Raw genomic sequence first — 28,000 nt, forward strand, 5'->3', positions numbered from 1 at the left:
CGTTGGAGGATCAGACAAAGTTAACTCCCCTCTGAGAACACCTAATGTATCAGAATCTAAAAAAGGTGGCTTCTGGAGTCTGGTTTCTTTTAATTACCTGGATCAGGTGAGTGACAAGACACGCTCTAGACACAATGACTGTTTTCCTAGCCCGGCCCCGCTGCCCTGGTGCGCGCGGGCAGAGCTGTGCGGGGAGCCTGACCTCGTTTGAATCGGGGCCACCAGCTCCTGTGTGGAGCCTGCTCTTAGAACACGCCAGAAGGCTGCAGGACTCTAGTGGGGCTGCTTGCACGTACACAGCACAGCACACACGCACACATACACACACACAGCTTGGACGGAGCCATCAGCTCTAGCTTCGGGGCCAGGGCAGAATCATTCTTCAGACTTGCACTCCTGACTCTGGTGCTGCATCTTGGAAAGAACACGCTCGTAAAACAGCAGGTAGGCGCTGGAGGACAGCACCTCCTGCAGGCTGGCCTTGCGGACGGTGTCGTCAGAAATCCACAGCCACTGGTTGCTGGTGGAGAGAGGGTTCTTGGCCGAAGGCGGGGACCGTCGGTAGGTCACGAAGTGGCCCGAGTGCATGTCTCCGTGGTGGACAACAACTGCCACCAGCTGGAAGAGGTACGTGGAGGAGCTGAATGGTAGGAACAGATGCCAGTGGTTTACAAATACAAGGAAGGTTTAGAGGCAAAAGCAAAGAGTAAAAAATCCTAGATGTTCAACAATAGGGGACTGACACAAGGGTACAGCTACACAACTGAATACTATGCAACCACTGAAATAGAGACCTGTATTTACTGGCCTGGTAAACTGTCCATTCTGTGACTGTATGTATGTTGTGTAGTATATGCACACACACACACACACACGCACACACATAACTTTACAGAGTAGAAGAAAAAGATTTAACTGGTGATCTATCTTTAGGTGGTGTCCCCAAATTTTTTTAAATTTCTTTCTTTATATTCTATGTACATACTTTCATACATATGTACATGGATACACACATACACAACATTTACATTTTATGGACTTTATAATTCTTATTTTTAAAGCCATCAGTCAGTGAGGCATATGCGTCTAAAAAGTGGCTCACCTGTAGTCAGGAACAGCTGGGAGGGGGAAGGGCATCGGGGTTGGCAGCGTGGGCAAGAAAGACGGGGAGCAGGCACCGTTCATGAAAATCTGTGTTTTGGGGCCACCCGGGTGATTGCGAACTGCAAGAGAAAAAGGCCGAAGGCAATGAAAGTGAGCAGCAGCTTTGGGTAAACAAGACACGGTTTGGATTAGCTTAAAATTTAACTCCCCAGTAAGGCTACAGAGGAAAAACAGATAGTTGATTTTGTACTATGCTGATTCATAGAACTTCCTTTTCGTCTCTGCCTGTTTTAATCCCAAACAGGAAAAATGTACCCAGCTCCTAGCCTCCTGCTCACTTTGACAACTCTGTGAGTCTTTGAGATTCCCAGCCCTGTTTGCCAAAGAGCTGCACCCCTGCCAGGGAGAAGAGGAAGCCAGGGCAAGGAGGTCCTTGATTTAAAACTGGGCCCTCTTCCCACCCCAGCTGCTCCCCATGTTAAACTATTGATCTTCTGAGAAAGGACAAAGCTCGGTCTCCCGTGAATGATGTCCTGCCAGGCCACGCAAATGGATGTAGGAAAGAATAATGATAGGAAGGGGTGTTAAGTGGGGAAAGTCTGGGGTGCAGGGAGGACAGTCCTGGCACACGGGTGGCAAGTTCAGGCCTGGAGCCTTGAAAGTCGGTGAGTTTTCCTCATTTACAAAGAAATGAACATATTACACGTAACACCTTTACAAAACTGTCCCAATGGGGCTTCCCTGGTGGCGCAGTGGTTAAGAATCTGCCTGCCAATGCAGCGGACACGGGTTCGAGCCCTGGTCTGGGAAGATCCCACAGGCCACGGAGCAACTAGGCCCGTGAGCCTCAGCTACTGAGCCTGCGCGTCTGGAGCCTGTGCTCCGCAACAAGAGAGGCTGCAACAGTGAGAGGCCCGCGCACCACGATGAAGGGTGGCCCCCGCTCGCCGCAACTAGAGAAAGCCCTCGCACAGAAACGAAGACCCAACACAGCCAAAAACAAATAAATAAAAATTAAAAACAAAGAACAAAAAACTGTCCCGACACTTCATTCCAGTACCAGATCCCCCGTCTGCTATTTGCCCCTGGACCAATCAGCCTCTGGGAGACAGAGTGATAATAGCCTGCCTGGCTTCACTGGGACCCGATTCAATAATTAGCTTCAAGGGAGGATAGTAATGGGATCAGACAAAAAGCAATTCAGTAAAGAAGTATCAACCCAAATAAGATGTTCAGGGATCTTCAGCCAGGACATTCCTCCCCACAGTTCCTGTCTAAACGAGGTGACTGTACTGGGGAGAAGAAAAGAGAAGGAATTCACTGGAATGAGTTGAGCCAATTGTTGTTTAGTCAGAAGACCGGAAAGCAACCTTTTGCTTTCCTGCCTATAGTTTTTCATTTGTCAGAGGGTTTTTAAAAACTAGACATCTCATGACTATATCATTTAAACCTCTTTTACAAAACCTTTCCTCTCCCACCCCCAATCCTGCTGTTCTCAAGAATTTAAGCAGCCATCGGGTGAGCCTGGCCCTTGTGGCACAAGGAACCCGCAAATTCCAGCTGCGTTGGCCCCTCGGGCAGGCACCTGGCTTGGGGGCTGCCGGCCCGTCCTGCAGCTCCAGCGCAGGCCCAGCCTTCTCATGCAGCTCGGGGCTGCGGTGACCAGGTCTGTGTCCGAGGAGGTGATACTTGTAGATGTCCATCATCAGGAACTCGTTGAACTGCACGTGCTCGTGCCGCTTCAGGGGTGTGCCATGGCTGGACCAGCTCAGCCGCTGGAGGTGGATGCACAGACACTGGGGGAGCTGCGGGTGGGAGAGACGGAGAGAGCCGCGGGTCGGGAGCGGGACCTGGGGGCCCTCGGGAGCAGAGCCGGCCAGGCATGCGGCATGGGCTCACCTTCCCTAGTTTTAACTGTTTGACAAATGTGGTCCTCTGGTGTTCCACCTTCTCCCCATTCAGCGTCCCTTTCGCTTCAATCTGAAATAAAGGAAACATCTGTCTGCAGCAATTCTTTTGGGGTTTTTTTTTTTTTGGCAGTGTTGCGCAGCTTTCAGGATCTTAGTTCCCCGACCAGCAATTGAACCCGTGCCCTCGGCAATGAAAGCGCAGAGTCCTAACCACTAGACTGCTAGGGAAGTCCCTCTGCAGAAATTCTTGAAACAGGACCCCTAGGGACAGCTGCGGGTCAGGCTGGCGTTACAAGTGCATTCACTGGGCACTTGACGTCCACCTGCTGAAGGAACTCAGCTGCCCAATTATCTGTGAGTTGTCTTCATTCTTTTAGTCATTAACTAATGGTGACCGTGGAGGCAAAAGAAGTAAAGAGGCCGCACTGAAACTGACACTAGCGTGTCATCTGTTTTGTTCTGTGTCTTCAAAATTTCTGGCCCCCACAGTTCCTCTTAGTTCAGAGGGTGATGTTTAATTGCTCGGGGGAGTTGGGCAGGCCGCGCAGCTGAGGCAGCTGAGGCCGGTGCGGAGGGAGCTGCGGTGAATTGGAGCGGGCCTGGCCCACCTCAAAGCGTGGCATTCACATTGTTTTCTTTAAACATTTTGTGGATGAAACCAAACTCATCTGGTCCGTGGGCTGCCAATTTCCTCAGCAACTTAGATGGATGTGGCTGTGGCTGCAGAGAGCCTCTGGGGGTAGTCGGCAGAGCTCAGGGCCGACAGTGTGGGAAGCGCTGTATCAGGACACGTGGGCCGGCTCAGGAAATGGCACTTGGGGTTAAAGCCATACCTTCGTACAGTTGTCACATACGACATCCCGCACGGATTCCGACGAGATGAAGTGGTGAAGGCAGTGGTCCAGGGTCAGTGGATGACCCTACAGCACAAGAAGAACATTCATGATTACAATTCAAGGAGAGCTAGACTGAAACTGTTAACAGTGTGAAGGCCAGAGCTTTATTCTGCTTAGGCAGGCAGCGAAGCTTCACAGACACAACTGGGTGTTTCCTGAACAAATGGGGAGCCCAGAGCATCCTGGATTTGCCCTTATGGATGGATTCAAGAGTATGAGGACATAACACTGCAGAAAATTATGAGCTTCCATGTTCCTGTAGATAGCTTTGAATTTGAGATTAATGTATGTGTGTGTGTGTGTGTGTGTGTGTGTGTGCAAAAAAGCCAAAATTTCTGCAGCAAGACAGAAAATGCCCACCTTCTTCCCCCAAGACAGGCCATGGTACCACAGATTAAAACTAAGATGGGTTCAACCAACCATGTGTCTGAGTCATGTGTAGTAGCTGAGCTACACGAAATGTCTCAAAGCCCTTTCAGATTCAAATGTCTCCAAAACAGACCCCAAGTAAACCACAGATCAGTACATACCCATGTGGCAGCTGGAATACTTAGTGAAAGGCTATCAAAGGTATCAAATCGAACGGGACTCTGAAACACATATTGCAGAAAAACCAGAAAGAACTTAGGTTCAATTCAAAGCTTTATAGATGGGAAGATATATGCCTATAAAACAGTTTAATATTTACATGCCCAACAGTAACAGTCAAACAATGTACTTACCTAGAAGCAAATTCTATTAAGAACAACCTTGTAAACATAAGAACTACAATAATACTAAAGGATATCTTGGAAAAACTATACAATAGCATACCTGACCCAGCAATTTGGGGATTTTTTTTTTTTTTTTTTTTTTTTTTGTGATACGTGGGCCTCTCACTGTTGTGGCCTCTCCCGTTGCGGGGCATAGGCTCCGGACACGCAGGCCCAGCGGCCATGGCTCACGGGCCCAGCCGCTCCGCGGCATGTGGGACCTTCCCAGACCGGGGCACGAACCCGTGTCCCCTGCATTAGCAGGCGGACTCTCAACCACTGCGCCACCAGGGAAGCCCGGGGATTTTTATCCTAAGGAAATAACCATGGATAACATAACTACAAGGATGTGGTTATCACAGCATCATTTATGACAGCAAAATGTAAATGGGTGAAAATTCTAGGGAATGATTAAATAAATTATATCATGTCCATATATTATAGAATGGAATACTATATTAAAAATAGTGTAGTAGGGCTTCCCTGGTGGCGCGGTGGTTGGGAGTCCGCCTGCCGATGCAAGGGATACGGCTTCGTGCCCCAGTCCGGGAGGATCCCACATGCCGCGGAGCGGCTGGGCCCGTGAGCCATGGCCGCTGAGCTTGCGTGTCCGGAGCCTGTGCTCCGCAACGGGGGAGGCCACAACAGTGAGAGGCCCACGTACCAAAAAAAAAAAGAAAAAAAAAAAATAGTGTAGTAGAACTATACATGATTATATGGAAAGATGTGCATGTTATATTATTAACTGCAAAAAAAGCCCCAAAACAACAAATGATAAAACAGGGTTAAGAGTTCCTGCTTTCGGACTTCCCTGGTGGTGCAGTGGTTAAGAATCTGCCAATGCAGGGGACACAGGTTCGAGCCCTGGTCCAGGAAGATCCCACAGGCTGTGGAGTAACTAAGCCCATGTGCCACATCCAGTAAGCCTGCGCTCTAGAGCCCGTGCTCCACAACAAGAGAAGCCACCGCAATGAGAAGACTATGCACCGCAACGAAGAGTAGCCCCCGTTCGCCACAACTAGAGAAAGCCCGCGCGCAGCAATGAAGACCCAACACAGCCAAAAATAAATACATAAATAAATAAATTTATTTTTTAAAAAAAGAGTTCCTGCTTTCAATTATGGCACAGTAGGTTGGCTAGACTAACTCTCCTTGACATAACAATTGTAAAATCTGGACCAAAACAAAACAAAACAATTTGAACAACTGGAGGGCTACCAAAAGCAGGCAGAAATGGAGAAGTCAATTCTTGGAGAAACAGGACCTCCATGGGTGAGATTTGCATTGTGTGGCTTCTTTGCCTGAGGGTACCCCCTAATCCATGCAGTTCAGTGTTGGGTGGGAATAAGCAGCAGCCTTACAGAATTAAGGTATCAGGAGACAGAGTTCAGGGCTGGTACAGAGGCTGGAGGAAATCCCAGAAAGAGAGGAGCCAAGAGAGGATAGGCCCTAAAATCTGTGTATAAGCCCTGCCTGATTCCATGGCTGATCCCTAAAGCACACAGACGCGGAAGAGACTCCAGGGACTCAGCAAGAAGCTGCGGCTGGAGGCTGAGAAAACTGAGCAGAGATTCTGCCGCCCAGTGTTGGAGAGAGGGGGTTTGGAGTTTGAGCTCAGCCAAGGCAACCACCTGCTAGAACAGAATTCATTATTTCTCAGAGAGACATACCAGAATCCAGAGTCTCTACTACAGTGTCAATATTAAAAAATTACTAGACATACAGTACACAAAAAGAAGAAAGTAAAAAAAAAGAAGAAAGTGTGACCCATGTTGTGTAGGGAAGAGGAGGTGATGACCTGGATGGTGAAATTAGCACAAGGACCCTAAAGGAGTATTATAAATATGCTCAAGGACATAAAGGAAGAGAGAGTTATTTAGATCTAGCGCAGGACAAATAGAGAATCTCACCAGAGAAATGGAAATTATAGAGAACCAAAAGAAATATATAATTAAAAGGAACAATAACTAAAATGAAAAATTCACTGGGCAAGCAAACAGAGATTGAAGATGGGAAAGACAGTCAGTAAATCTGAAGATAGGTCAATAGAAATTATCTAAATTGAAGGACATGGAGGAGAAAGACTGAAGAAAAAAGAACCAAGCCTCAGTGACCTGTGGGACAATATCAAATGGACTAACAAGTCGAGAATGGGGCATACATTTTTTTGAAAAAAATAGTGGCCAAAAAAAAGTTCAAAGTTGGTGAAAAGCATAAATGTACATAAATGTAACCAAACCAAAACAACAGCAACACTGTCAATCCAAAATTCTATACACAGCCAAACCAGTCTTCAAAAAGAAGGGCAAAACAAAAACATTTTTATATAAATGAAATCTAAGTGAATTTGTCAACAGACCTGCAAGAAATGTTAAAGGAATATTTTTAGACTGAAGGGAAAAAAACATGAAATGGACCGGGATCTACAGAAAGCACTGAGGAATACTGAAAATGGTAAATGTGAAATTTTTTTCTTTTAATTTCTTTTAAACACATATAACTGTTCAGAGTAAAAATTTTTATGACAGTGTTGTGGGGTTTACAATGTATGTAGATGTAAATAATATATATGACAAAGCACAAAAGATGGGGTAACAGAACTATACTTTCATAATGTTCCTACATTTTACACAAAGGAATATGATATTAACTCTAAATAAACTGTGATAAGTTAACACTGCATGATGTAATCACACACACACAAATGTAAAAAAAGTGTAGCTAAAAAGCTAACAGAGGAATTACAATGGAATACTAAAAAGTATTCAATTAACCCAAAAGAAGGGAGGAATGGAGGAACAGAGAAACAAAAACTATATGAGACAAGTAGAAAACAAACAGTAAAACAGCAGACCTAAATTCACCCTATAAATACCTACGTTAAATGTAAATGAACTAAACACACCGATTAAAAGGCAGATAGGAAGCTGGATAAAAAGGCAAGACCCGATTATATGCTGTCTACAAAAGCCACACTTTAAATACAAAGACAGGGCTTCCCTGGTGGCGCACTGGTTGAGAGTCCGCCTGCCGATGCAGGGGATACGGGTTCATGCCCCGGTCCAGGAAGATCCCACATGCCGTGGAGCGGCTGGGCCCGTGAGCCATGGCCGCTGAGCCTGCGTGTCCGGAGCCTGTGCTCCGCAATGGGAGAGGCCACAACAGTGAGAGGCCCGCGTGTCGCAAAAATAAATAAATAAATAAATAAATAAATAAAGACAAAGACAAAAGATAGGTCAAAAATAAGAGCACAGAAAGAGACATACCATAGAAACACTAGTTAGATGGAAACTAAACAGACAAAATAGACTTTCAGACAAGGAGTCTTACTAGAGATAAAGAGGGGCATTTTATCACGACAATAAGAGTCAACTCATCATAATTAATTCATGTGTATGTGCCTAATAGCAAAGTCTCAAAAGAAATTCAGCAAAAATAGAACTAAAGAAAGAAAAAGAAACAAATTCTAGCAAACACTAAAGGAAAAAGCAATACCAATATTACCCAAAGACCTTGAGGAAATAGAGGCAGGAATACTTCCCAGCTTATTTTATGAGGCTAGCATAACCCTTATAATAAAACCTGCGAAAGACATTACAAGAAAATCATAAACATAAAACACGAATAGCCTTCAGAAAATGTTAGCAAACCAAATCTAGTAATATATAAAAAGAATGACATCACAATAAAATGAAATTTATCCCAGAAACACAAAGGTAGTTTAACATTAGAAAAATCAATCACTGTAATTCACCATATTAACAGAATAAAAGAAAAAAAAGATCATCTCAATATATGTAGAAAAAGCAAGACAAAATCCAATTATTAGTCATGATAAAAACTCTCAGCAAACTAGGAATAGAAAAGACCTTTCTCAGTGTGATAAAAGGAGAATATGAAAACTCAAAGATAACGTCATACTTAATTACGAAACACCAAATATTTGTTTCTTAAGATTTGAAACAAGGCAAAAGTGGAAACAACCCAAATGTCCATCAGCTGATGAATGGATAAACAAAATGTGGCCTATCCACACAATGGAATATTATTTTGTAATAAACAGGAATGAAGTACTGATACATGATACAACATGTGGAAGAACCCTGAAAACATTATGCTGAGTGAAAGAAGCTAGTCTCAAAGCACCATATATTATATGATTCCATTTATATGAAACGTCCAGAATAGACAAATTATATAGAGACAGAAAGTAGATTAGTGGTTTCCTAGGGCTGACAGGGTGTGGGGAGAAATGAGAAATGACTGCTAATGGGTACAGGGGTGGTTTTTTTGTGTGTGCGGGAGCAAGGGGTGGGTGATGAAAAATATTCTAAAACTGACTGAGGTGACAGTTGTACAATTCTCTATTTTTGCATCATGCTCAAAATTTTGCATATAAAAATTTAAACTCTCAAAAGCAAACCACCCCCACCCAAAAAAAAACCAGCCCTAGAATCTGTTGTGTTCACCATGGGTATAGACCCAACCTTAGGACTCAAAACCCTGCCAATCACAATGGGTCTGCTGCTCTTGGTACAGAAGATGCCATCTGAGAATCAACTGATATGTCAGCACTGACTGACCAAGGGTGGGCAGTCAGTCCACCAAGCCTACAGACCCCAGAAAAATCACAGAAGCCAGACACCAATGTCAATCCTCATGCTCTGGATCCTTCATGAATCTTAACTTAAATAAAACCTTGCCAGAAGATATCAAGTATTGGTATTGTATTTACCTGGTGCTCACAGTGTTTGCAGACCATGTTACTAGTAAGTCTTCCATGAAAAGGATGCTGGGACTTCCAGTGGCTGGATGTGGGATGAGGTGACCCTGGAATACAGAACACCTTTGGATAGGCCACCTCTAGCCCTCTGGCACCAACCTCAAAATTCACCCCCCTTCTAAGTATGTGGTAGACACACCTTCTTTAGAAAAAAAAAAACAAAAAAGTTCCTGAAAAGGAAACTGAAAGAGCTTCCCTTATTGAAATCCATCAAAAAGACAACCAGTTCCCTTCACAGGAGAATTTACACAGGTCCTTAAATGTGGTTTCTATATAATAGGTACAGCCACATTTAAAAAAGAAATTTGTGTTTGATAATGTCTTTTTACAAACATTTGCTTCAAATGTTTGAGATGTCACAAGAATGATACCACTGGTGAACATTCCATAAAGTGAGATAAACTTCTGAAATCATCAGAATAAGCAAGTTCTGAGAAACACGAGCTTTGGTGGGGATAGGACGGGGGCTAGCGGAATAAACACAGCAGCGTGGTGTGCTAGTTGGAACCACGGGCTCCAAGTCAGGCCAGCCTGGGCTGGGTCCTGGCTTTGCTTATTAGCCATGTGACCAGAGCCAGAGACTTCATCCCTGTAAGCCTCAGTTTGCTGGAAATGGGGATAATTATGACCCCACGATCCTCCATACCGCCAACTTCACAGAGCTGTTGGGAGGCTTAAATGAGATATTATGGTGCCTGGCACACGGTATGGACCCAAAAGAGAACTGTTCTCATTACTACCAGCGTGCAAAGGAATTGATACATCATTTTTTTTTAAGTGTTAAGAAAACAATAATTTCCTTCTAAGGAGGAAGGGATCATTTGCAGGAATAGTTGGCCAAAGTGTAAATGCTGAGGACACGGCAGTTTCAGCTTATTAAGTTCACCAGAGGACCAATTCAAGAAGGAAAAGAAAAACCCTAGTTTGAGGGAGAAATAAGTCTGTTCAGAGGAAACTGAGCAGGGCTCGGGTGTGATGGAACAATTCAAGATGTTCACCAGGGGGACAGTTTAAAACTGTTCCCAAAACACAAGTTCCTTTCAAGTACACACACTCCAAGTCAGCATGGGTGTCACCAGAAAAAACATTATTTTTAGAAAACATAAAGCAAATTATTGTCATTTCTAAAAAGTACACATCTCACGTGTTACAGTTCAACAGAAAATGGTTACCTCTGGTGTGGCAGGTGATCTGTCTGGGAGTCATTTCTGACTGCTGCTGTAGGGGACGAAAAAGAGAGAGGCTGAAAACTCTACTGCAATCTCTCTGATCACCCACCCTCACCCCACTCCTAAATCTCACAAGTTTCTGTGCTGACTGCACAGTTCAAAATCAACTTTATTTATTTATATATTTTTTTACTTTTAGGCCATGCCGCTCGGCACGTGGGATCTTAGCTCCCCAACCAGGGATCGAACCCGAGCCCTCTGCCTTAGAAGCACGGAGGCTTAACCACTGGACCATCAGGGAAGTCCCTAAAAATCAACTTTAAACCAAGCTTCCTAAAAGGGGCCTTAATTATGCTCTCTGGTTGGTTACTGTACCTGTTCCTTCACCAAACGCAATTGAACATACTGCCTCTCCAGAATATTCCCCCCCTTTTACTAATTAACTTTTATCAACTCCCTAACATTTATAATGTGCCAGAGAAATAAGATTCATTTAGCATTCCTGTGGCTCCTTGTTCTCCTGTAGTAAATAGGGGGGAAAAATACATTCTTTCATCTCAAGCCCAACACAAATTGCAGCAAGGAATCGTTTTTAAGAGCTTGACATCCCTAACCAAAGTCACCAACTGCCAAGTGTGACGTTTAAGACCCTCCCCCAGCCTCACTCCCACTACTGGGTTTTTATTGAATCTTACTTTTGAGTTTAAAGTTACACGAAAATTACATTTGTATTCCCTGTACCTGTTCAATATGCACAGACCGCGTTCATTGTATTGAGAGTGTTAATGGTTTACCTCTAGGGAATGCACATCAAACAGATGTGTGACCCGGGGCTGGTGGTCCCGCTCATCCTCCAAAGACGAGGTAATGACATGGAATAACTCATGAGCGTCCTGTCAAAGGGCAAAGCATTCTTCAGAGTGGCCCGAAGAGGCCGCGGCAACGTCAGAACCACCCCTGTGTGGACCACCAGCAAGACCCCCTATGGCTAAGGTGGGCAGAATTTGCTTTCCACCTTCTCAAGGCCCAGTGCGTTAAATGGAAATGGTTACATCCTAGACATTTTCACGAGTAAAGGCCCTCAACTGAGAGGCCCAAGAGGAGAGAGAAGGGACGAATGCTGGGTGTGCAGGCTTCACGCTGATCTGAGCCATCTCTGAGTGTGTTTTTTTTTTTTTTTTTTTTTTTTGCTGTACGCGGGCCTCTCACTGCTGCGGCCCCTCCCGTTGCGGAGCACAGGCTCAGGATGTGCAGGCTCAGCGGCCATGGCTCACGGGCCCAGCTGCTCTGTGGCATGTGGGATCTTCCCAGACCAGGGCACGAACCCGTGTCCCCTGCATCGGCAGGCGGACTCTCAACCACCGCGCCACCAGGGAAGCCCTCTGAGCCTGTTTTAGCTGTACTGAGATGGCTCTGACCTCTGCTCTACCTGACTACTGTTTTGTTTTCATTGTGGTAAAACACTCATCCAATTTAAGCTTTTTAAGTGTACAGCTCATTGGCATTAAGCACATTCACACTGCTGTGCTACCATCACCACCGTCCATCTTCAGAACTTTTTTCATCTTCCTAAATGGAAACTCCACGCCCACTAAACACTAACTCCCCAATCCCCCGCACCCCTCGGCACCCACTGTTCTACTCTGTTGTCTATGAATTCCGCTTACCCTCAGGTAAGTGGAATCATACAGTATCTGTCCTTTTGTGACTTACTTGTTTCACTTAGCACAATATGCCGATTCATCTATGATGTAGCACAGAATTTCCTTCCTTTTAAAGGCTGAGTAATACTCCACTACGCACACCTATCACATCTTGTTTATCCATCAGCCATCGATGGGCAGGTGAGCTGCTTCCGCCTTTCAGCTGTCGTGAATGATGTTGCTGTGAACAGGGCTACACAAAATATCTGAGTCCCTGCTTTCAGCTCTTTCGGGCGTACACCCAGAAGCAGAATTGCTGCCTCATGTGGCAGGGGACTATTTTTTAAGGATCAACTCAAACGCCCCTCTCCCCAAAAGCCAAAGCCACCCTGACTCTCCTGGGATGGGCAGCCCATCCCCCCTGAGCTCTGACGCGGCTGATACTCACTGGGCTGCCACCCTTGGCTCCGTCCACAGTCACCAGAGCCATCTGTTTCTAAAGGCAAATGACTTTTCTCTTCTGCTTTCAACCTCCCGATGGCCTCCACTGCTGCAGTGAACGGCTCCCTTCTTAGCTGGCCAGCCCTGACATGCCCCGGCCCTAGAACCCTCTCCCCGCCCCAGCCCCTGGCCTTCTCTTGCTCCCTGAATGCGCCAAGCCGGCTCCCACCTCAGGCCTGGGTCTTTCCCGCGCCCAGGTCTTCACGCGGCTGCCTCTCTCTCATCCTTCAGGGCTCCTCAGGGAACCCTCCGTCACCAGCCCTCCCTGACCTAACCTCACCCCGGCCATTCAGCAGCGGCCCCGCAGGCTCTCCCTCCAAACCACCCGCTGAATCCCTGAGGTCTCTCCATCTGCCCTGCCTCAGCCCCAGCCTGAGCCGGACCCTCCCCGGCCTTGGTGTCTGCACGGCTGCCCAGCTTTCCTCTCTGCTCCCGTCCTGCCCCCCTGCACCCCTCCTGTACACAGAGGCCGGCGTGGTCCTGTTCACGTTAGGTCGGGCCAAAGCTCCGAGTGGCTCCCCCTGCGCGCAGAGCGGAAGCCCAGCTCCAGCCCTCGGCCTCCCAGGCCCTGCGGTCCCCACAGGCCCCTCTCCTCCACTGCTTGCCCTGCCCTTCCTACCCTTCTCAACTCTGTGTCCTCGCAGCTGCTCGAGGCTTTTGCCCCAGCTCTGCTCCTCCGGCTGGCACACTGCGCCCACGGCACCCCGGGCCTCACTCCTCTTTAGACTCCAGGTCTCAGCTGAAACCTCAGGTCTCTAGAGAAGCCGCCCCCGCTAAAGGAGTCCCCCTGCCGCTTTCCTCTCACCGCCCGCCCTCCCCACACTTTCTCACATCACCTTCTCAGCACATGTTAAAGTTACCTGTGGATGGTCTGCAGCCCCACCCTCACTACACCGCGAGCTCCTTGAGCACAGGGCCCCTGCAAGTCACGCTTGCTGCTACCACAGTGCCCTCAGCAGGCCCTCCCCGAGGCCGGCATCAATAAGCATTTGTTGCATGTATACATGAATCCACTCTGAGGCTATGACCAGCAGTTGGCGAGAGAGTGATGGAGACTCAAAGGTAAGAAGGCAAGGCTCCTGCCCTCAGGGACTCACCACCCAGGGGCAGACATGGCAGCCTTGCTACTATCTAGCAGTGCAATGCTATGGCCCTGTTATGACCAGTGAGCCCTGGACATGGAGCTGAGGGAGGATCATCTCTTCCTGCAAGGCTCGGGGAGCCTTGACAGACCAAGCATCTGGGCCAGCCCATGAAGCATGAGCAAGGGTTCACCACAGAGAAAAATCCCAAGACAGGATGGGGTCGGATCCAAAACTTATTCTGTCACCATCAGCCATGTGACTACTTGGCCTTGAGAAAAGGAACAGTATTGCAGAAGAGCTGAAGAGCAGCCACTTTAGTGCCAGACTGGCTTGAATTCTGGCTCTGCCACTCAAATAGCTGTGTGGCTTTGGGCAAGTCACTTGACTGCTCTGAACCTCAGTGTTCTCATCTGTAAAATGGGGATAGTAACAGTAACTCCTTACAGGGCTGTGGTGAGGACTCAATCAGATAATTCACATACCTGGCCCAAAGCACCCCACAGCTCTAGCTTTAGACACTGAAAAGTGGTTGGATGACCAGATCATTAACAGTGAAGGTGTGGACAAGGCCCCATGCTAGATGCTCTGGATACCTTCAAAGAAGAACAGAACCAGAGACAGACATGCTTTCTCCTTCCCACGCATACTACGGCACTCTGCGGCTCAGTGTCAGACACTGGAAATACTCCCCAGGAGCAACTGGGACTTAAGTGGGTCCTTGACAGAAGAGCAGGACTTAGAAAAGGAATGTGGGCAAAGAATGTCTCCTGTCATATCAGTAAACAAAGGACGTTGCTGGCCACCAAGCCATCAGCTCCTGCAGCCGCCCCCTACTGTGTCCTCTGAGGGGATTCAAGATGGAGAAAAGCAGGATACCGGCCCTAGACAGCTAAGGGGCATCTCGAAGGAATGATTTCAATGAACTCAGACCCTTGCATCTTCCCTTACACAGAAAAAATGCTAAATTCATTAACTTGACATGTCTGTTTTTTCTTTAATTAACAGTAATCTTTTGATGTTCTAACTACCTGTTTTTGTTGTTTTTGCAAACACTTGATATATCCTGCTCCCCTCTTACCTCTTGGGAGCAGTCCCTCAGAGCCATCTGAGAGGCTGCCTCCCGGGCTTAGGTCCTCAGGACGTCTGTCAAATAAAACCTAATTCTCAACTTTGAGTTTGTACATTTTTTTTCAGCCGACAGGTATCTGATGTTTTTAAGGACTAAATCTCAGTCACTGTCTCAGCTTAGAGAAATGTAAAATGTAGCTAAATAATTCCAGTTACCAGAGGAGGATTTAAAAAGTATTCCCTAAATGGAAAAATATTTCAACACATAATGCATTAATCGAGAAGCACTGTAAGAAAGTATAGGATACTCTCAACATCGTGTTTAAGAAGTAACACATACATGGCTTCAGATGAAAGTGGAAACAGAGATCATCTCTAAAGAAGAGGGGAGAGAGGAAGCCTTCCCGCCTCACTTCTCCGTTTTTACATGCCTCCTGCTTCAGCCCCACAGTTTTGGGAGCCCAGGGGCTCTGGTCCAGGGGCTACCTGGGGGAGGCAGAAGCAGCCAACCCAACGCTGGCCAGGGCCAGCCTGGAAATGTGGTGGCGGGGATGGACCGCCGGAAGTGTACACCAACAGAAGCGAAATTTTTGGTCCCTAGAGCTTCACTCTCTCAGCCTCAGCCTCGTCCTCTGGGGAAGAGGAGGAGGGTGGCCAGTACCAAAGAAGACAAGGAAGCTGTAGTCGTGGAAAAGGGGGGCGGGAGTGGCTGAAGGAAGGCCCTGGGACTGCATATGACAGCTGCTCAAGGTTTGCGGCCACTTTAAGCCAGCCTCTGAAGACTGATATATATATATATATATATATATATATATATATATATATATATATATATATATATATATATTTTTTTTTTTTTTTAATGAAGGTATAGTCTAAAAAAGAGTCTCACCCAAACCTCTGAGCCTCTAAGGTAAAGCCACCTGCTTCTCTCTAATAGGCCCCAGATGTCCCCACTGTCCACTGAAATGCAAAGTCACTCAGGAACTAAAGAGATTTTCCCTCTTTGGCAGCTGTGTGCTCATGCCCTATCCTGTGAACCTTCCCTCTCCCCTGATTGCGAGAGCAGGAATAAAGTTCACAATCTGGTCTCGGGACACTAAGGCTGTCTAAAATGTCACAGAAATGTCCACGCAGGTCAGACAACTGCAAGGTCAATGCTGGCGTTTATTCTTCCCGCTGCAGCAATGCAGCTGTTTCTGGGGCTCAGGCCCCACCTCATTAGTGGGAAAGATTCTCCAAGGAAACCTGCTTTGAATGTTGTGTTCACCTGCTCTTCAAATGAAGAGATCTGCCATCTGTACATTCTTAAGACGTCCAACAAGCAGCTTGCATCCAAGACCTCTTCATCAGTGACTTCTTGGCAGGATAAAGCTGGGAACAAAAAAGGTAGCACAGTTATTAAGTGAACCAGCACAACAACTAACCAGAAAAGCTGCACAGCACAACGTGTCAAAGCTAATTAAAAATGTAAGGACTGTAAAATTCACCTTGGAATTCTATCTCTTTCATTATTCTTCCTTGTAGCCTTACCCAATACTTAGTACACTAGTAGACACTTCGTGTTTGTCGAAAGAATGTAATTTTTCATGAGGCTGCACCATTTAAATGAAGTAATTGACTTTCAGATATCTGAATTACTATCATCAATATAAATATACTGTTGCAAGATTTGTAGTGAATAAAATGATTTTAACTCACAACTCTGAGGGACAGGAGGGCCTTTAAACAACCATCTGGTCCAACCCTACACTCACCGCCCTAACCCCTCTCTACAGGACTCTCTCCTGTGGCCATAAGGCCTTCTCTTGGATTTGTTTGCCTTTGAGTTTCTGATTATCACCGCAAAGCATCAAGCTCTATGAGGCAGCCTGAAACGGCCTTCTGAGCGGTTTACTTTTCAATCAAGGTAAAATCAAGCCTAATAGACAAAAATAAAAGTCTGATGGGCTTATGAATTTATATTACAATTACATCTAGATGGGGATTGGCAAACTTTTTCTGTAAGGGGTCAGCTAGTAAACATTTTAGGCTTTGCAGGTGTCTGTAGCAACTACTCATCTCTGCCCATGTAGCACAAAAAGCAGCCATAGATGACAGATAAATAATACGTAATATGACATATTACATAAATAATATGTCATATTACATATTACATAGATAATATGTAAACAAATGGCCATGGCTGTGTTTCAATAAAACTTTATTCACAAAAACAGGCGGTGGGTCTTCCCTGGTGGTGCAGTGGTTAAGAATCCGCCTGCCAAAGCAGGGGACATGGGTTCGAGCCCTGGTCCGGGAAGATCCCACATGCCACACAGCAACTAAGCCCGTGCGCCACAACTACTGAAGTCCGCACACCTAGAGCCCGTGCTCCACAACAAGAGAAGCCACTGCAATGAGAAGCCTGCGCACCGCAACGAACAGTAGCCCCCGCTCGCTGCAACTATAGAAAGCCCACGCACAGCAACAAAGGTCCAATGCAGCCAAAAATAAATAATTAAATAAAGTTATTTAAAAAAAAAAAAAACAAGCGGTAGGCCAAATTTGGCCCAAGGGCCATAGTTTGTTGATTCCTGATCCTGACCATCCCCCATGCCATAGCATATTATTATGGACCAGTATATCACACTGGGCCAGTACTGCTAGTGCAGAGGAGATAAAAATACAGGAGCCTGCCCTCTCAATGCAGTTTCTGGGAGTTCAGTGATTCTCCAGATAAACTAAGCCAGCCTGTTTCTCCTCCTTGATTTGCAGTCAGTGAACTTGAGAGATAGCTCTGAATACTTCAGACTCTGACTGTGGAGGGTCTGAACACTGCCAACGCCAACCCTGTCAGAACGTGGCTGGTGCCGTGGGTGGTGACCTGTGGTGGAGAAGCAGTGGCGTTGGCAGCCAGTAGCCAGTTATCAGTGCAAATAAACCCTGAGGTCAGATCTTTACCCTCCAGTATGAAGGAGAGCCGTCAGGAGAGGTACTGTTCCTTCCTTCTTCTTCCTACATTCCCAGGCAGCCCTTCTGTTAGCTTTTACCCTCCCAAGGAAAATCTGAATGTCCCCTTCAGCCCAATTTTGCCTACAATGCTGTGTGGCAATGTGGCAACGTCTACTAATTTTCATATCTTACAATCCAGCAGTATGACTTTCTCAGGATCTACCCCAGGGAAAGAGGTGCCTATGTGCACGATGGGCATGTACAAGGATGTTCACTGCAGGCTGTTTATGTAGACAAGGCACCGGAAGCAAATGGCTAAGTAAACCAGGATATCTTGCGATTATGGATGCTATGCAGCTGTAAAGGTGTGTGACGTTTGTAAATCACATGTTTGATATGGGCTTGAGATCCAAAATATATAAGGAACTCCTAAAACTCAACAACAACAAAAATACAGAAAACCGAATTAAAAAATGGACAAAAGATCTGAATAGACGTTTCATAAAAAAACACAAAAAACCCCTAGAAATGGCCAATAAACACATGAAAAGATGCTCAACATAACCTATGATTAGGGAAATGCAAATCAAGACCACAATGAGATATCACTTTCACACCCATCAAAAAGACAGACAATAACAAGTGCTGGTGAGGATGTGGAGAACTGGAACATTTGTGCACTGCTGGTGGGAATGTAAAATGCCAAAGCTGCTATGGAAAGCAGTATGGTGATTCCTCAAAATAGTAAACAGAATTACCATTTGATCCAGCAATTCCACTTCTGGGTCTATACCCCCAAAAATTAAAAGCACGGGCTTGAACAGATATCTGTACACCAGTCTCCACAGCAGCATTATTCACAATGGCCAAAAGGCGGAAACAACCCAAACTTCCACTGACCTATAAATGGATAAACAAAATGTAGTGTGTATACACATACATATACACACACAGCGGAATATTACTCATATTCAGCCTTAAAAAGGAATGAAATTCTGACATATGCTACAATGTGGATGAACCTCAAGGACATAAGCTAAGTGAAATAAACCAGACATAAAAGGACAAATATTGTATGATTCCACTTAAATATGGTACATAGTCAAACTCACAGAGACAGAAAAGAGAATAGTAGTTACCAGGGTCTGGGGGCAGTGGAAAATGGGAAGTTATTGTTTAATGGATACAGAGTTGCAATATGGGAAGACGCAAACTTTCTGGAGATGAATAGTGGTCATGGTTGCACAACAATGTGAATATACTTAATACTACAGAACTGTTTACTTGAAAATGGTTATGGTGGTAAATTTTACATTATGAATATTTTACCTCAAATTTTAATTAATTAATTAATTAATTAATTAATTTTTTGCTGCATGTGGCCTTCGTTTCTGCGCACGGGCTTTCTCTAGTTGTGGTGAGCGGGGGCTACTCTTCGTTGCGGTGTGCAGGCTTCTCATCGCAGTGGCTTCTCTTGTTGTGGAGCACGGGCTCTAGGTGCGCAGGCTTCAGTAGTTGTGGTGCACAGGCTTAGTTGCTCTGCGGCATGTGGGATCTTCCCGGACCAGGGCTCAAACCCGTGTCCCCCGCATTGGCAGGCAGATTCTTAACCACTGCGCCACCAGGGAAGCCCCTTCACCTCAATTTTTTTAAATGGGCAAAGGAGGGCTTCCCTGGTGGTGCAGTGGTTGGGAGTCCGCCTGCCGATGCAGGGGACGCGGGTTCGTGCCCCGGTCCGGGAAGATCCCACATGCCGCGGAGGGGCTGGGCCCGTGAGCCATGGCCGCTGAGCCTGCGCGTCTGGAGCCTGTGCTCTGCGATGGGAGAGGCCACAGCAGTGAGGGGCCCGTGTACCGCAAAAAAAAAAAAAAAAATGGGCAAAGGATATAAGCTGGCAGTTCACAGAAGACAAAATACATGAGACCAGTAAACTCACAAAAAGAAAAAAAAAAACAGTGAATGAGGTAGAGCTACAAGTAATGAAATGGAATGGCCATTTTTCTAATACGTATCACGTTATTTGGTCATGAAAAAACAAACAAAACAATATATCATTTCTGTGGGTTCTTAGAAACATAGAAAATGGTCTGGAAGGTTACACTTATTTTTACTTTTGGGAAGGAAGGAAGGGAGCGGGACTGGGGTAGTGATAAAGAGAATTTTAGCCTTATCTGTAATGCTTTAATTTTTTAACAAGAAGAATTTACTCATGAATTACTTATATAATGAAAAACTATTTCTAAAAACCAAAATAAAAGACACTGAGAAGCAGAAGCAGAGAAGGAAAGATATAATGGGAGGACAACACCTAACCCTACATTATGACACCTATGTGGACATGTCAGTTCTTCACACAGTCTTTGGGATGGTATGTTTTTTTTTAACAGGGCAGTAAAAGAAATTATTTTCAAGTTGCCTCTTTTTTTTTTTCAAGTTGCCTCTTATACAGAAGAGCAGAACTTACTTTTCATAAAGGTTTCTGTGTCAAGCTGAGATCATACCTCAGTGAAGCAATATTTAGCTGAGTGTTTTTAAAATCAATTTTTTTCTGACTATGTGAGTAATACACGCTTACTATTGAAAGTTTTTTTTTTTTCATGTTTTTAAACTGTCACCTGCACCATGCCAAAATAGCCATGGCTAACATTTTGGCTTTTTCTGTCCAGCCTTTATCTGTGGAAATTTTTGCTTTGGCTGAAGTAAAATTACACCATATTTCGTACCCCACTCTTTCAAACTTAATAGGATAGCCTATGCCCTCTCCCAAATTAAAAACAAAACAGAAACATTTCATAAAGATGATTCTTAATGGCTATGCAACATTCCATTGATTGCTTAATCATTCTACTGCTGGATAACCATATTCTTTCCTTTTTCCCCCCAACACCACTAGGTGCTGGAGATCTTTGCACATATAGTCGGCCATCCATACCCACTGGTTCAGCATCCTCAGATTCAACCAAGGACTGAAAATACTTAGGAAGGGAATTCCCTGGCGGTCCAGTGGTTAAGATTCCACGCTTCCACTGCCAGGGGCCCAGGTTCAATCCCTAGTCAGGGAACTAAGATCCCGCTGCACAGTGCAGCCCCCAAAAAAGAAAATACTAAGGAAAACAAATTCCAGAAAGTTCCCCAAAGCAAAACTTGAATTTGCCAGGCACCGGCAACTACTGACATAGCATTTACATTGTATCAGGTATTATAAGTAGCATAGAGATGATTTAAAGCTTATGGGAAGATGTACACAGGTTATACACAAACACTACACCATTTCATATAAGGGACTTGAGCATCTGCAGATTTTGGTATCTGCGTGTGGGGCTGTCCAGATGCTACAGGAGGAAACCCAGCTCTACAGTCAAAAAAAGTGGTTTCAAAATGAAGTTAGATTGGTGGCTTCCTAAAACCCTTACCTAGCCCATGTACACTGTGACTCTCCAAGCTCGGGGCCAGTATTGGGCCATTCCCACACTTGTTTGCCCTGAGAACTCCACTGCAGGCTAGTGTAAATCATGGTCCACCAATTACTTGGTCAAATGGTACTGAACATTTTGCAAGCTATTACTGTGCCAGTTCCACTGTTTTCCAGAAAGGCTGCCCCAAGTTACACCACCACCAGCATTTATGAACGTGTCACCCAACAGTTGTGGATTTTCCAATCTTTGCTGACAGGCCAAAAAATGGTACCTCACTATTATGTTATTTATATTTCTTTGATGATGGTCAAATTGCTTATTTTGTTTGTTCGATGCATTCTGTATCTATCTCAATACAATCTGTATTATTTCTTTTGTGAATTACCTTATTTCCTAGGCTAAGACACTTTTTGTTTTTAAACTTTGATGTTTGTGAAACCAGAGTACTTCTTACAGTCAAAATGCTTAAATGGAAGTGGATTTTTCTCCTTCCCTAAAAAGCTGTTACTAAACTGACAAGTTTTAAAATAAACGATTACAGCTTTGTTAAAAAAAAAAATACCTGTCTCTATCTATTGGGCCCTTAGTGCTTTTATCATAAAGATAGGTATGATCTTTTTCTACATAAAGGTTATTAACCTTTTGCCTGCCATCTGGGCTGCTGCTTTGAAAATGCACAGCACGCCCTTTACATTTCCAGGTAGGTACCTTTCAAGAGATGCAACAGTGTCAAGGACAAGCGCTGGTGTTGGGGGGACTCCTCCTGACCCCTGGTGTACTGGGTGGTGAACTCTTCCAGCCACTTGATGAAGGTGGGGCAGGCAGAAAGGCCTTGCAGCAGGGAGTTCATGAAGCAGGTGTTCCCCAGGTTGACAAGGCCAGGCACAAGCCCTAAAAAAGTGGGGGGAACAAGAGAACAGTGCATTGCATTGGACCATCTCCTTTGTCTTCTCCCATTTGGGACCCAGAATTCCTGCACCGTGGCCTTGGATTGAAAACCCCTACCTCAGAAAGTCCTCATCCACAGAGAGCAGGGGGCCAGGCATCCTGTCCTAGCCGAGGCCCAGTCCTACCAACTGCTCCTTCAGGAGACCGTAAGCCGCAGAAGGACAAGTCCAGGCCGCGTGTGACTACTGAAATGCACCAGAGTGTCTGGCACAGCCTGGCTTCCATTCAATGTTCAGAAACACTTAGTAACCTCTCTCTCTCTTTCTCTCCCTCACACTCTCTCTCTTCTTTGTTAAGAAAGCAATGTTTCTCACAACAGAAGAAAACAATTGTTCTGTTCTTGTTCCCCAGGACAATGATTTTGTTCTTATAATCAGTGGGAAAGACACCACTCCTGCCATTCTGATCAGTCCTTCTGCAAAGAGATCAACAAAACCTGACATACTTCCCTCTTCTGCTGAAATTAAAAAACAAAAACAAACAAAAAAACCTTTTTATTATGAGAGTTCTCAAACATGCACAAAAGAAGAGTAGCTATCTAATGAACCCCACTTACAACCATCCCCAGATTTAACAGCGATCAACATTTTGCCACACCTGTCCCTTTTACGTATTTATTTATTCTGGCTGAATTTTAATCAATATAAGTAGAGCAACATTGCCAAAGGGGAGCATTTTTAAAAATAAGGAAATAGATTTTTGTGTTAGTGAAGAAACGAACTTGAAACATTTACTAGTGACTAGCAGCTATATTCAGTGAAAGCACAAAGGCGTCACACAACTAGGCAGCTGTACAACTGAAAAACACAATGGCCATAGCAATGAGAACACTCAGACAATTAAGCCACTTGAAATTTTTCATTACGAAGCATGTCTCAAACTCATGACCGTCGTGGGGGTGAAATATAAATCTTTTTATTATGGGGTATAAAATAATGAGTCATTAAAATTAACTTCTGTTTAAAAGAAAGTACTATTGACAAAATTGAAGATACAAGAGAACCAAAAATGTCCTCCCCTTTTTGTACTGTTTTTAAACAATAAGAGTTTGGGTCCAGTTTATAGACCATGATCCAAAGGCTTCATTCTTACCTTTTCTACGCTTCTTTCTTTCTGTAATGGGACCCCATATAACATATATTCCTGCTGCTAGCGCAGCGGCAATTCCACCTATAACACCCCAGTTCTTCATGAGTTTATATCTAAAAAAGAAAATAAGTTTACTGTCTTTCCTCATCACAAATGCAATATGTGTATATACAGGTACAGGTACACAGAAATAACATTTCATCAAAATAACCCACTGGCCTGCCAAATACCTAGCTTTCAGATTAAAGTAATATACAGTATAGGATCATGTCTTGAAAATCAGCACATTTAGACATTAGGGTTTAAAACCTAAGTCAGAGCACAACCTCCCCAGAGCCCCACCGGCCAGGGCTCTCCTCCTGCTCTGCCTCTCATTCTGCTGCCACATTGGCCGCCACCCTGGCCACAGCCAAGCTCCCACCCCAGGGCCTCTGCACTGCTGCTCCCTCTGCCTCAGATGCTGTTCCCTCAGGTCCCACTGCTGGGCTCACTCCCCCCCCATCCCTTTACTTCTAACAAACTACTAGAACCTGTGCTCGTGGCCCTTTTACTCAGTTCTACTTTTTCTTTTTACCACAGAGCTCACCACCTTTCAACCTAACTTTCACTTATTCACCACGTTTATTTTCGGTCTCCCGCAAATGAAATGCAAAGTCCCCACGGGCAGGGATCTTTGTTTTACACACTAACATATCCCAAGTGTTTCCAAGTATTTAGATCACATAGTAGGTTCTCGATGAGACTTATTGAATGATTGGGACCTGGAGAAATATAGAAATGGATTTATCTTTTAGGTTATTAAATGGGGTGGGGGAGAGGCATACAATAGTATAAAAGATCTTCTAAATATTTATTAAATTACAGATTTCTTCATTTGAGGCGTGACTCGAATACTGAAGTTATTCTTTTACTACAAATAAAGAAATTTCACCAGTAACTTAAAACACTGTCTTCATACACAGTTATGTATTTCCACTAAATAAGGCAACCAATATATGTACCTACATATATCTGTGCAATATATACCTGTATATATGTGTTAGCTACATATATGTTTGTGTGTATGCTTAAATATTCTTTTTTTTTTTTTTTTTTTTTTTTTTTGCGATACTCGGGCCTCTCACTGTTGTGGCCTTTCCCGTTGTGGAGCACAGGCTCCAGACGCGCAGGCTCAGCGGCCATGGCTCACGAGCCCAGCCGCTCCGCGGCACGTGGGTTCCTCCTGGACCGGGGCACGAACCCGCGTCCCCTGCATCGGCAGGTGGACTCTCAACCACTGTGCCACCAGGGAAGCCCTGCTTAAATATTCTTATCCCAATATATGGATCACGTGAATATTGTTTTGACCTCAACTCAGTCAACATTATCTCAGGGAAGAGCCACTGGTAATACTAGTAACTCTGTCTACAACAACCAACATTTTTCCAATGTCATGGCTGATGTGATACACAACTGATGACTGAATTTCAAATAAATCTTTGTTCTCCCAAGACAGTGTCAGTAGAATGTGCACAGAACTTGGTTAAGAAAGTGGAATTCCATAATCTGGTTCAGTTCTTGTTCTGCTATTCCCTATGGCGTCACTGCACCTTCTAAGCCTCAGCTTCCTCATCTGTACAATGGGGACAATTGTGAGACCTACCTTACAGAATTAATGTAAAGACTGAATAAGTGCTAATGCATGGGGTGCATAGTAAGAGCCTAACAAATGTTAGCTGCTGCAATTATCAAGTATTATAATCTCAGCTTCATTCATGAAAGTTATTCTTGAAGTTTCTTAATGCAACATTGTGCTGATTTTTACACAATAGGTATATTCACGTGAGGCCACGTGGATCTGAACTCATGTCTGTTGGGCTGCCAAGTCTGTGCTTCAAACCAGGAAGCTCATGGGGAAGTTGAAGGACAGAATGTCAAAAGGATGGGAGAGAGGGCCTGCCTAGGTCCTAAGTAGGGCATGGATAAAAAACCCAGGGCCGGGCTTCCCTGGTGGCGCAGTGGTTGAGAGTCCGCCTGCAGATGCAGGGGACACAGGTTCATGCCCCGGTCTGGGAAGATCCCACATGCCACGGAGCGGCTGGGCCCGTGAGCCATGGCCGCTGAGCGTGCGCATCCGGAGCCTGCGCTCCGCAACGGGAGAGGCCACAACAGTGAGAGGCCCGCGTACCGCAAAAAAAAAAAAAAAAACAAACCCAGGGCCAAGTGTAACTCTGGAAACCCCACAACACGAGGAGAGTAGTGGGGCCTGGGAATGAAAAGATCTGGCTTCTCCCCGCAGCTCTGCTGTCAGCTCAGCTGTAGGACCACAGGCATGGCCACTGCAAGGCCCGTGTCCCAACTACAGAACGGGGGCACTGGACAGGATCGCCACTGAGGACTTCCAACCCTGGGATGATAAGCTCTTTAGACTGCTCCAGTTCCAGAGGGAGGAAGCTGACCTGAGCAATGGGTCTCAGTCATTTAGGGTCAGGAAGGGGGCTTGGGGGGAGGGACTGCTCAGCTCTGAAGCCTGGAGCCCGAGGGAGGATGGATAAGAGAAGGGACATAGGGACCCTGAGAGGGTTGAGAACCCATACTATTGGGGGTCCTAGCAGGAATGTGGGATCTTAACAGGACTGGGAGCCTTAACAGGTTAAGGGGTCCTGATTGGTTTAGGTGCCCTTGCAAGATAAGGAGCCACTAATTAGATTAGGGACCCATACAGACTAAGGGATCCCTGGCAAAAGTGTGTGGCGGGGTGTGACAGGAAGACAGGTACTGACAAAGTGCGGGTGGGGGGCGCTAGCAAGCCCGGGACACTTTACAGGGTTGTGAGAACCATGGCAGGACTGGGGAGCTTGACAGGTTGGGGAACCCTAGCAGGCCAGGAACTGACATGACTAGGGAGCCCAGAAGGATTGGGGGTATCTTGAAAGGATGAAGGGGTCCGGTAAGGCCTGCGAGGCGCTGAGAGCTCCGAGGGGGCCATTGACAAGGCTGAGGCTCCCTGGAAATTCTGGGGACAATGACAGGATTAGAGGAGGCACTGGCAGGCGGAGGAGGGGGGTGGAGGGGGCACTGATAAAACTGGGAGCGCCAGCACAATTGGGGAGTGCCGACAGAATCGCCGTTGCCTGGAGGCCCTGGAGGCCCGTCGCCCTTCCCGCCCCAAGGCCTGGGCCTCCAACACTTCGGGACGCAGAAACCTCCGGAATGCTCACTCCGGCCCCTGGGGACCCTTACTAGGGCGTGAAAGGGCAGCCACAGGCCAGCCTGGGTACCCTGGTCCCTCTGGTCCCGGCCTCCCCGGCCGTCCCGCCCCCCAAAGCTCACCTGACGGCCGCCCCGGTCCGCAGGAAGCGCTGGATGGTCCTGTCGGCCGCGGTCATCGCCGCCTTAGCCCGGGAGCTCAGCATCGCGGCTGCGCGGGAGGCCTGCCGCCACCCCCGCCGCGATCTCCGCGGCCGGACCCAGGGCTCCGGGGGCTCCCGAGACGGCGGAACCCGCGGCCAAAGTCCCAGCTCCTCCGGGGAGGGTAGACCGAAGGACGGGCTCCCGGAAGAAACGGAAGTGGTTCTCGCCGGAGGACTGGAGTCGAAGGACCACCGCCTTGTTTTTCCTTTTCCCCCTTAGTCAAGGGCGTCGGCGTCGGTTACTAGGGAGGCCGTGCGGCCCGGGGCCGCTTGGTTTTCAAGTTTTGCTCGGGCCCTGCTCATAGTTACACATATCCCATTTGCAGAAGGGACCCTGGGTCATTTTTATTTTTCGGTGTAAAGAGGGCGACCCCCGCCTGAAAACGGGATCACGACTTGGCCACCGTTAGTTATAATTGTCGTCGGAGTGGAAATGGATCGCAGAGGAAGGGCCTTTAATGAGCATGTGGCCCATCTCTGACGACACCTATAGAGAAACCGAGACCTTTAATAATAACAGCCACCAAACTTATTGTTTACTTAAATGCATCGTAAGTACGTCACATGCATTATTCATATTCAATCTTCACAGTTTTTACATCCCAGTAAATACAAGAAATTTAGATAAAAAGTCTTTGGCACAGCTTGTAAGTGGTGGAAACAAGATTGGCAGGCAAGTCTGTGTGTCTCCAGAATAGCAGTGTCCAATAGAAATATATGGAAGTAAACATTTTAAATTTTCTAGTAGCCACGTTAAAGTGAAAAACAACAGATAAAATTAATTTTATCAATATCTTTTACTTAACCCAGTGTGTCCAAAATATTGTCATTTATATGGAAAAATTATTAATGAGATAATTTACATTCTTCTTTTGTACTAAGTACCTCTCAATTTGAACCAGCTTTTTTGCATGTACTCTATAGCCACAGGTGGCCAGCAGCTACCACACTGGACAGCACTGGAGCCAGAGAGGATTTGCCCTCCCTTTTAATCACTTACCCCAACTCCAGAGCAAATAGTTGCAACTGCTTTAGTAAAAAATCAAAGTTCTAGCTCAGTGGTTCTCAGAGTTTTTGGTCTCAGGACCCCTTTATACGCTTATAAATTATAGAGAGTTTTGTTTAAGTGGATTATACCAAACTATACTTATACTACTAAAAATTAAAATTGAGAAATATGGAGAATCCTGACTCATACACTGGGTTTCACACTTTCCTTGCTGTAAACATAATAATTGAAACCGCTTGCCAAACACTTGCTAGCGGCTAGATCCCTGTGCTAAGTACCTACGTGAACTGTCCTATTTCAT

General features: G+C 45.8%; 1 protein-coding gene across 2 annotated transcripts; it reads right to left on the reverse strand.

Annotated features, from left to right (window-relative positions):
• Positions 1-26,693, reverse strand: USP30 (ubiquitin specific peptidase 30; the record flags this gene model as incomplete). Of its 2 annotated transcripts, none has more annotated exons than XM_079717990.1 (13): positions 1-640; positions 1,103-1,223; positions 2,690-2,909; positions 3,004-3,084; positions 3,848-3,934; positions 4,441-4,500; positions 9,398-9,492; positions 10,618-10,660; positions 11,409-11,507; positions 16,182-16,285; positions 21,970-22,152; positions 23,302-23,411; positions 26,611-26,693. In XM_079717990.1, the coding sequence occupies 13 exons, from the start codon at positions 26,691-26,693 to the stop codon at positions 376-378; spliced, it is 1,551 nt and encodes a 516-aa protein (XP_079574116.1). In that variant the 3' UTR covers positions 1-375. The 2 variants fall into 2 exon arrangements, with proteins under 2 accessions (XP_079574116.1, XP_079574115.1); XM_079717989.1 differs by having other exon boundaries at positions 10,618-10,663.
• Positions 26,694-28,000: the final 1,307 nt, after the last annotated feature.

This window comes from Hyperoodon ampullatus, assembly GCF_949752795.1.
Source record: "Hyperoodon ampullatus genome assembly, chromosome: 13".
Classification (NCBI taxonomy): Eukaryota; Metazoa; Chordata; class Mammalia; order Artiodactyla; family Ziphiidae; genus Hyperoodon; species Hyperoodon ampullatus.